The sequence below is a fragment of the Lactuca saligna genome, chromosome 9 (genome assembly GCF_052625555.1).
Source record: "Lactuca saligna cultivar CGN05327 chromosome 9, ASM5262555v1, whole genome shotgun sequence".
Taxonomy (NCBI): Eukaryota; Viridiplantae; Streptophyta; class Magnoliopsida; order Asterales; family Asteraceae; genus Lactuca; species Lactuca saligna.
Window position 1 is genome coordinate 2545903 of NC_136425.1, and position 11743 is coordinate 2557645.

General features: G+C 34.9%; 1 protein-coding gene across 1 annotated transcript; it reads left to right on the forward strand.

Annotated features, from left to right (window-relative positions):
• Positions 1 to 10828: 10828 nt before the first annotated feature.
• LOC145014817 (uncharacterized protein At5g01610-like) lies at positions 10829 to 11275 on the forward strand. Its single transcript, XM_078973254.1, has one exon. It carries the CDS (start codon positions 10829 to 10831, stop codon positions 11273 to 11275), a length of 447 nt encoding a protein of 148 aa, XP_078829380.1.
• Positions 11276 to 11743: the final 468 nt, after the last annotated feature.

Consider the following 11743-nt stretch of genomic DNA (forward strand, 5'->3'; position numbering starts at 1 on the left):
GGCGAGTCCAAGGCAATCTTCATAGATCAAGAACAGACTCGGCGAGTTGTTTATACAACTCGACGAGTCTTAGCATAAAGTGTTCTTCGGATGAAGATGAACTCGGCGAGTTGTTCATACAACTCGGCGAGTAGGATGAAGGAGTTGAATGACAGTTAGAAGATGAACTCGTCGAGTCATAGCCCAACTCGACGAGTAGAACCAGGGACCCAGGACAATAGTTTGCTAGGGACTCGGCGAGTGGAGATCCACTCGGCGAGTCGGGTCAACTGAAAGTTGACTATAGCATTGGCTTAGAGCTAGACCGGGGGTAAAATGGTCATTTTACCTAAAGGACAGTTAGCAGTGTTTGATTGAGTATGTTGTGGGAATTGCAGCCGGAGGACTCCCGGAGCAGCAGCAGTCAGTTAGTTCCCGATCAGTTCAGCAGCTACTTTGAGGTGAGTTACCTTCCAGTAGCGGTGGGTCTAAGGCCACAATGTCGGCCCACCAGTAGGAGACGTATGATAGATGATTGTCTTTGTGAAATCATCTAGGTTTGCTATTACCTGTTATGTTATATGCTATCACGATACGTTATATGCAATAGTAGTTGAGTTCGGTTGTTAGGACCGCTGGGTAGTCAGACACCCTAGAATTATCTGATTGTATGTGATGGTATGCTTGTATGATTGGTCTGTTATGTTATGCGATAGAGGTAGCGGGAGGGGACCAGTCCCCGAGGATCAGTTGTTAGGACCGATGGGTAGTCAGCATCCCAGAATGGCTTGACATGGGTAGTCAGCACCCCAGAATGGCTTGACACGGGTAAGACGGCACCCCAGAATGGCCGTATGGGTAGGTCGGCACCCCAGAATGGCCATACCGGGTAGTCAGGCACCCCAGAATAGCCTGGCAGTACGTATGTTATGTGTTTGTATGGTATGTGGTACGTTGGGGAAACTCACTAAGCTTTGTGCTTACGTTTACAGTTTTGTTTTCAGGTACCTCTGCATCGAAGGGGAAGGAGCCGGCGCGGTAGCGGCACGTCATACACACACTCTTCGGTTTCCTCATTTACGAGATTACTGGGATTGTACTCTGATATTTTGATGGGATGTATGGTTTGACCTTTTAGAACATGGTTACGATGTGTTATGGTGTGATCAAACAATGTTTTTATTTATTAATGTTTTCTAAAGTAATATTTTAAAATGAAATTTTCGGACGTAAAAGTTGGGTCGTTACACAACCTCTAGCCTAAACATTTATCGTTGAGATGGCTAACGCTGAGGAAGAGGGCACTAATGACATATTCCTCAGTTGTACGGGTACGGGTAAATCCTAATGGAGCGAAAAGGAGTTTTGTTAGTCATTCATTGTACCTTTCGGGGTACGGGTAAATCCTCTACTTTTAGTATAACCAGAGTCTCCTGGAGGGAGAGCGTGAGATTTGTGAATAGATCTATTCGAGACCGACAATCCCACACATGAAGAAACGTCGCGAAGGTCATCAGTTATATTAGCATGGTTATATGAACTCACAATAGTATAAACTAACCTTTGTTTACGGGATTATCATTCTTCAATAGTTTTATTTTAATTAATAAAACTACCTACATACTACATTGGAGGGTATTCCAGGGATACAACATTTGGTTTTATTTTAAGTAATAAGACTACTTTACAAACTGGTGGTAGCCATGGTTTTCAAACAAGAACATACATACTGGTAGTAGCCAGTGTTTTCAAACGGATCAAACTATTCATATTGAAATCAACAAACATGATAGAAAATATTGGATTTTATGGAAAAGCAAACAAACATTTATACAAATTCAGTGACAAGTTTTCAATTAAAAAACATGCTTATGAACTCGCCAACTTTATGCTGATACATTTTCAAAACCGCTTGTATTCTCAGGACATCAGTAGATAGGTACACTAGCCGGATTTTGGAGAAGACGGAGCATTTTGGAGTCTCGTCTTTATCTTTTGCTACTTTTGATGTATAAAAACCTTATATCAAACAAATGTAAATATTCATATTATAATGCAATGGTTGTGTTTAATTTGGTTACTATGATGCAATTGTTGTGATACTACATATGACGTCCTCCACCCCCATATGTTTATGCCGTTTGTTTTTACAGTTTGGGGGTGTGACACATATGGTGGTCGCTCGACCTCGCTTGTCCATGAGACTTCCACCAACCCCCGCAGCACTAGTGTATGCTAACCATACATAACATTGGACCCTATAGACTTTTGAATATCGGATCCCACCCTAAGCCCTGATTAATAAGAACAAAACATAATGACAAATCAAACATTCTCATGCTATAAGATCTTAATTATGTACAGTCGTAATACATACACAAGCAACTGCAGTAATGATGGCAATATCATATAAGGAAAACCCTAGGCTAGCATGCATCATATAATCAGACAATTCTATCATGCAATTCCTGAGAATTCCTAGCCTAGTACTAGCATGTTGTTCTAAAATATCTCATAATCAAATAACTGTGTGGTATTTTGGTGTTTACTTAATGGCTCTGGTTGATCGTACACCATGCATCCTCCTTTACTTATTTTGAAAACCATTTAAAAATCATTTTGAAAATTTTTCCTCGATTTGAGACTGGATTCACACGAATGTTCCTCCAATTCACTCAAACCAAGGCTCTGATACCAACTTGTAACATCCATAAAACCATGCCAAATTAAAACATTGTCAACACACTTAAAAACCATTTAACCATTACATAATTTGTTTTCAAAATAATAATCATTAGAGTATCCCATTTTCCAATCATAAAACAATGCAACAGGAGGAGCGGTACGATCAGGCTTCGCCTTCCCTCGATCACCAGAAGTACCTGAAACAATAAACTGAAACTGTAAGCCTGAGAGCTTAGTGAGTTACCCCAAAATTTCCAAAATACTTTCTTTCACAACACTCAAAGCCATTCAACTGTTGCATGGTGCTAGGGAAACAATCAAGCAAACATTTTTTGACTCATTACACTTCAAGACCTCAGAAAGGACAACTAAAATGATCGTGAGTATTCCATACTCACAAAGATCCAAACTTTAGGACAAAATCTCATGAAAATGTGCCATGACAAGATCTAAGAATAGAGTCATCAAGTTTGAAGCTTTATACCTTTAGAAGATAGATCATGATGCACTAACCCTGGATCCACAAGCTCCAAGCAATCCCACATTTCTCCAAGAAGCTCCTTCATTTTCTATGAGCACTAAGATGCATGAATTACCATCAAAAACTCAAGAACCACACCAATTGTAACGCTCATAGATATGAGTTAGTCAATTTAGAGGCAACAAGTGTCAAAACGACTTTTCGGCAAAATATTATTTAGAATAAATAATCTTAACCAAGTTGTAGTATATGTTACAAGGTTTCCGTACATATAAAGACTGCCGAAATCCGAGTTATAACGAAGAAGTTATGACCCGTCGAAGTTTCGCGATGGAACCAGCACGACACCGGGAAGACGTAAATAGTGAATTTATGATAGAGTGACTTTTAGCCTTATTAATAGAATGAAAGTCGTATAATATGTTAACATGAGAGCGTCCATAAAAAGAACACCCAAATCTGACTTCGTATGAGGCTGTTATGATTTTTCGAAGTTTCGGCTTAGCAGTGTACAACCCGAAGTTCGAGTATTAGATCGAGCGGTTTTTAGCCTACACAACCTAAATGAGAATCGAAGATCTCGTTATTAGTAGCGCAACGATAAAAAGACAGACGAAAATGGACAGCGTAAGAAGAAGATATGAGATTTTAACGGACCAATCATGTCCCAACCTGTTAAAAATATAACTTTAAAAATAAAGTCAAAATTAGCCGACAGAGTCTAAACGGAAGTTGTAAAGTATGTCTCACCTACGCGTGGATATAAAGAACGTCAAAAAAAGGAGTTCGTATGAACGAGTTACAAATTATAATAGCATATTTACATATTAAAATAAAGTATAAATTATATATACGTACATATATATATATATATATATATATATATATATATATATATATATATATATCATTAGAAAGGTATCAACGACGAGGTCATTATAAGACTAATGTTAATTTCTTTCGACATTAGTTTAGTACAAATATCATTAAATCTATTTAAAATAGTATTATAGAGGGGTGCTTAGTTGTTTATATAACTAAAAGGTCATTAAGTAATTATAGAGGGTAGTTTTTGAAAATTCAATTAGTATAAATATGTGTAACATCCGGATTTTTACCAGGTATCTTGTAAATTTAATTTTGTGGTATTGTGAGGGGGACTCGGCGAGTTGGAGCTCAGACTCGCCGAGTAGGGACGCGGATTTGGACAATGGAGCGCGCCTGGACTCGGCGAGTCCAGGATATGGACTCGGCGAGTCTGCGCTGTGCAATGAAACCCTAAATTTCCGGGTTTGAGGCCTATTTAAAGGGCCTTATGGTCGTCATTTGTGCTCACCCAACCCTCAGTGAGAGACCCTTGTGTTCTTGAGCGATTTGTGAAGAGAAAGGAGCATTTCTTGACCTTGTGTGTGTTATTTAGCAAGAAAAAGGAGACTCTAGGCAAGAGGAAGCAAAGGAGGTTGCTATTTCGTGGATTTGGAGCTTAGATCATCACTCTAGAGGTATGATCTCGGACTATTTTCTGTTTGGTGAAGCATTATGCAATTTAGGGCTTATGATGGTCATTTATGGGATGATTTGGTGCCCATTGGTTCCCTCCTTGAGTTGAGGTTATGGATCTGGACCCATAGAGGTCCAGGGAGCCTCACTCATCAAGCTTTATGTATGACAATGGAGTCCATGACCTTGAGTTGTAGTAAATGAGTCAAAAACATAATATATATGGTCATATAGAGGTTGTATGTGCATCAAGATTGTAACTTTACGTGCTAAATGAGCTTGGAGGGACTGGATCTATGGATTAATGGACTGGATCTGACCTTTAGAGCAAGATTGAGTCAGTGCATGGCACGGACTCGCCGAGTCCGAAGAACAGACTCGGTGAGTAGCATGAATGTTGCCCGACCACACAGTGAGTGGCCTCGCCGAGTTGGGGAGGGTGGACTCAGTGAGTCAAGGGGGAGCCAGAATGGACAGGTGGACTGAGTCAAACTGGACTCGCCGAGTTGTTCTTGAGACTCAGCGAGTTTAGTCGTGGTGGCCCCACAACTCGTGCCAGGTGGAACTCGTCGAGTTGAGTGAATGCTCGACGTGTCAGGGGAGGATTCCAGGGAAATTGGGGTATACGCTCAGACTCGCCGAGTCGCTATAGCGCACTCGCCGAGTCCGGTCAAAGTTGACCGTTGACCGTTGACCTGGATTGACTTGTTATAGTATGGTCAACCCTAGTTGGGAAAGTGTTAATTAAGAGATGTATTGTGCTATAGGGGGGGACTACAGCTCGGTAGATCGAGTGATTAGCGATTTCAGGTTTACGATTTACCGAGACACGCGAGGTGAATCTTCTCACTATACTTTACCTTGAGTAGGTAACCAGAGTTATGTGATAGAGTATTTGTATGCTATGTATGTTGTGTGTTGTACTGCATGATTTCTAAGTGATTTATGTGGTGCATGTTTATCAGAGCTAGAACCTGAGGGTTCACAGAGTTTGGGTGCACGGACCCACAGAGTTATAGCCTAGAGTGGCTAATATGTGTTATATGTGGTATTTTGGGGAACTCACTAAGCCTTGTGCTTACAGTGTTGATGTTATTTGTTTCAGCTACTAGTGACGACCGCGGGAAGGCGCCGGCTTGATCCGTATACACACACGTTCGGAGCTTGATATTATGATCTTGGGATTTTGTACTGTTTTGTTGGATAATTAAAATGGTTGTTTTTATGAATATCGATGGAATTATGTTTTATAAAAATTGAAAAATTTGTTTGAAATTTTCGGTGTTACAATATGAGCCTTGGACTCTCATATTTCTTGCACCATTCTCTTGATTGAAGAGTCTTTCTCTCCTTATCCCCCGAGCATTTTGGTCCCTCATGATTCGACTTCTCTTTCTGTTGTTTTTAGTATAGTAAGGTGAGCGCTGAAGTGCTGCACAAATCTTTCTTAGAAAGATTCAACGACGAAGTTCTGCCCCTGCAGAGCCCGACTCCTAGCTAAAATCCCCTTGTAAGTAAGTTATGTTTACCCTATTTTAAATATAGTTTATATTTAAAATTAGCATTGTTATCATAAATTTATAATAAATATTTGAGCTATTATTATGACTTATATAAGTGTCGTTATAATATCTTTTTAACTACTCGCGGTACGGGAAATTTGGTTTAAAGGGCCGCATTGCGTTGTTGGATTTCAGAAGTGCTATACGCCAAAATGGTCCTGCCCTCCGGTGTTTTATGTCTGGTCCCTGTCTGTACATAGTGGTTGGAAAGTATTGTTTAAACGCTTATATAATAATAATAATAATAATAATAATAATAATAATAATAATAATTAGTCACGGTAAATATTAGACTAAAATCTAGTGGTAATAATACTAGGTTTCATCGAAGGAAATTATTTTAAAGTACACGAAGCGTTGTCCGAGTACCGAGTCACCACCTTCTCAAGTGAGTGCATAGTTACTTTCATCTTACACATAGATATGAAGTATTTTATATAAAATACGTGTTATGTTTGCATATTATATGAATACTTGTTGTCTATGCTGGATGAACGTTTTTTGTTTTTTTTTTTTAAATTTTTTAAATGATTTGAACTTTATACGTATTTTAAATATACAAGTATGTTGGGTATGAGATGGGTAGATGGATGATGAGAGATAAAAGATGATTTGAGTAACCATTGGCAACTATAGACTCAGTGCCTAACAAATAACATCGGAAGCTATGGTCTTAGTGCCTATTGGACAAACACTTGTAGATATGGACTTAGTACCTGTTAGGAATTGGTAGCTATGGACTTAGTACCTATTAGATAAACACTGGTAGCTATGGGTTTAGTACCCAACATCTATGGGATTAGTGTTTTACGAACGAGCATTGACAACTATGGATTTAGTGCCAGTCCTATAACTCTGGAAGCAAAGGACTTCAGAATGAACGAATGCGGGATAGATGACTCTTAGGATAGACCCTTAAGAGTAAAGAAGATAATGGGGATGGGTAATTGGGTCGATTGTTTGATTGTTTAAACATAATAATTATATTATTGTGGGTTGAAAACCCTATGTACTCACCAGGTTTCCCAACCCGACCCACTCAGATTATTTATTCACAGGTGTTGTTATAAAATCACATTACACTAAGAGATGAAGGAGATATAAATCACTAGTGATAATGAATGTAAGTTCTGTTTATGCTTATGTTTTTGTATCGACGATGACGTCCCAAATGTTTTAAAATGAATAAAAATATTTTTCTTCAGAAATGCTTTGATAACGTATTTATCATGTTTTACTGGGAACAAATTCCGCAACATTTTTATTAAAAGAGGTTGATTTTTATAAAGCATAAACAAAAATCGGTCTTTTCTGGCCGTGAAAATGGGAATGTCACACTAATGGAGGCTAAGGATTCATTTCCATGGCTAAAGAGGATGGAGGCTGAAGATATTAGGGTTTGGTGGTGAGTTAAGGTGCTTAAATAGGGTCCAAGACCCTAAATTAGGGTTTGGGACTAATTGGAGCACGCCCAACGTACTCCCTAAGGCTTCCGCGATCATTAGTGTAGTACGCCTAGTGTACACCAAAGTACTCCCCGCGTACTAGACTTCTAACTAGTATGCCATGCATATGCTTGTGTACGCCTCGTGTACTCGGATAAACCCTAAAATCACCCAAAATTTTGAAGGCCATAATTTCTTTGTTATAAGTCCGTTTTCCACGATCCTTATATCAACAGAAAGATAAAGAGAAACTCTACACTTATATCAACTTATCATTGCCTTAAAACTTTCCGAACAAAAATCCAAAATTCATAAAAGGCCCAACTGCCACTTTACGGTTATACCCTTGGGCTCCAAATTACAAATCGAACTTCCCGGATCATCAATCCTACCTTAACCACACCCAAATGGGTCTAAATCTCCCTTTCTCAAATGCCCCAAGCGTTATGATAACTGGTCTTCGGGTCGCTGCCCCGAATTAGGAATTGATTCGGGACAGAGTGTTACATATTGCTTTTACCTTCTCCACGCCCTTCTCGAGTTAACGTGTAGCTGAAAAACCTAATAACATTATACACCAATAAAGAAATTAATAAAACCACAAATAGTGACAATTAACATTATGTTAGTGGAGAATTTAAATAATAGTAGAAAAATAATAGAAACAAAATGTGGGTAACTAGTGGTAGAAATAATGGTCTTATATAGACAAAACATGATTATAAGTATCATAGGGTATAAAGTTTTTGAGTTGTAGTCATTGATTAGTATTAATTAAAAAAGAAGGTGAAAAGTTGTCATTTTCAAATAAATATGGTTAGAGTACTTTGGTCTCTATTATAATACTAGACGAATATTTGCGCGTTGCGCATAATATAACAATATATTTGAAATCTTTACAAATATATGTTTTTTTAATATATCATTGACGTTGTTGTTAGCTATTTTATAACAAGTTCGTATAAACATTGTTTGTTTTGAATTATATGATAATATAAATATCTTTTAAAATTCTATAATCTCAATTATCTCAGTGGCCTTTACCTATGGTTACTCGTGAATAATTCTACATATAATATACAATGTGATGATAATTATAGTTTTTTTTTAATGATTAATTAACTTTAAAAAGTTTATTTGCTTAAGATTTTAATTTTTATCTTTATAATTATTTAAACAATCAAACATTATTTTTGTTTTTAAATGTAACAATATAATTTTTGTATATAATGTTACTTTTAACTATTGGTGTTGTAAGTTATTTAAGATAACTTAAACTCTTAATTATTTTTATTTGGTTTCAGAAATTGAACTTTTTTGAAATTTATTTAATGAATATTGTGAGTTTATTTGATGTAATTATTTAAAACAACAAACATTGCTTTTGTTTTTAAAGATAACACTATAATTTTTATATAGTATGACTTTTAAATATTCTTGTTGTAAGTTATTTTAAAGCTACTTATTTGAAAATTATCAATGATTATAAAAAATAGTTTCATGTTTTTTTTGTTAATTTAGGATTACAATTTAGGTTTAACACTATAATTTATAACTTTTAATTATTTAGAAAATAGTCTCTCGATTTTTTTTCAAGTGTAACTAAAATTTTGATTTAAGTTAACCATTTAACATTATATTGAAATTAATAATTAAACTATTTTCATAAAATCATAAATTATACAAAAGTTGTGAGTTTAAAATGATAATTGCTCACGTACAACAACATATTTAAACTAATAAGTTAATTATAATATGTTAAAAAGTTAAAGTCATAATTTTATGAATATAAGTAAACTATACCAAAAAAGAAAAACAACATTCTTTCTATACCACATACTAAATTATTAATCCGTTTAAAGTATTTGAAATTATACAAATTAAATGAGTGGAAGTTATGAAATGAAATGATATAGAGGGATTTAATTACCATGCAGTAGGAGAAAACTAAAGAAGTGGAATGTATGAAATGAATAATATAAAAGGATTTAATTACCATGCAGGAGTAGGTTTTGTTTCATCATTTTTGGCAAATTTTCATTTGGGAACATATTTATAAGTACGTAGGAGCAAAATCAATTGTTCCTTCATAATATGCTTTAAATTCACCATCCATAGTTCCATTCGTAGGTTCAAATTTTCAATTATTTAAAATGTGTGAAGTGTTATTAATTACTTTAAGGTGAAAATGTGTGAGAGTTTCAAATAAATGAGATGTTTGAAAATTTATGTTAGGGTTTCAAATACATGAGATATATGCATGAGAGACCAAAAGAAAAACAACATTTTTTCTGCACCACATCCTAACATATTAATATAACTTGAGAGCAGAAATTGTAATTTATTCAAAAAGATATAGTAATCATAGTTCAATATGGGTTTATAAATTTAAGTTCAACTAGATTGTCATGCTATATAAGTCATTTATATAATGGCCCATAATCTTTCATGGTAGAATAAATGAAATTAACCTAATAATGCAATAATTTTCTTATATTTTCCTAAAATTTATGTTCCTTTCTCTCAAAATATATTGATAATTTTGGAACAAAGACACACACATATATATATATATATATATATATATATATATATATATATATATATAATATGGTGATTTATAATCTTATATAATAGTAATTATTATTTGACGCTACATACATGACTTGTTGTGTACATAATTATGTTGTATCAAATATTTTAATGAAATGACTTGGTGTTTATTTTAATTGCTTTATTTTTAGAAACTCGAAAGTTTCTCTAAATGGGTTTATTGGTTATCAAACTCTTTTATAGTTATTGCTTTGTAATTTTCTAGTTGTTTGCTAGCTTCTTTTACAAAATCCAGCTGTTAAAAAAATGACTTGATGTTTGAACTAATTTAGTCTAACTTGTGTTTCAAAAGATATGAATTAAGTGATTCTCACAACCGAAATGCATATGTTAGAACATAGAAATCAATAATTTAATACGTAATCTAAGTTATGTTTCAAAACATGTGAATCGAGTGATTCCCACATTAAATAACATGTCTTAAAACGTAATCAAAATAATTATACTCTAAGTTTATACAATAGCTACTAATAAGCACTTCAATTAATCTAAGTTTTGGATCTCTTTATATATCATCTCCGTTAAAAGACTAACATATAGAATCCCATCACCTAACAAAAACAATGAAATTTGACAAACCAAGAAGGGAGACAATGAGAATGGTTTTTATTTGCTTATCTTTTTGTCTTTTTATTTCGTTGGTGTTTGGGGAAGGTCCACCATCGGCCTACGATGCTATAAAGAAATATAACCTCCCTATTGGTCTTCTTCCAGAAGGTGTTATTGGTTATAATTTGGATCCTAAGAGTGGTGAGTTTTCAGTTGATTTAAGTAGCACTTGTGTTGTTCGTGCAGGCAAATATAAGCTCAGATATAGTTCTACAATCACAGGGATGATTTCTAAAAACAAAATAGAAGAATTAGGTGGTGTGAAGGCTAAAATAGCATTCTTTTGGATTGATATTGAGAGTGTAAATAGGAATGGTGACCAAATCGAGTTTAAGATTAGCAACTTTGCAACTAAAGACTTTCCGATTACTGTTTTTAACAAGTGTCCTCAATGTTACTAAGTGGAGTATAATGATGTAACAATAAACAATGGATCCAAACGAATCAAAAATGAATTGATGTAATATGATGAACTCGTTAGTGTCAAAATACAACATATTATTATTTTATTATCTTTAAACGCTTCATTAGATTTCGTCGTAAGTTTGTATGTTGTGGTTATTATTAATTTGCATCAGTACTTTGTTTTTATCCATTTCACTTTCTTGAGCCAACATAGGAACATTGATTCACTAATCGAGTAATTTATTTGTGCCATAAATTTTTTATTTTAGCTTTTTGTAATTAGAGTTAGTGAATCATTCCTATACATTATCAAAATGCGACATTACCTACTATTTACATGGTACGACTTCTATTTACATGCTACGAATTCTGTCTCTCGCTCTTCATATACACATCGACAGGAAAATTGAAAATTGTTAGACATGAAAGAATGATAGAGAGTTCAATGGTTTATATTCAGAACA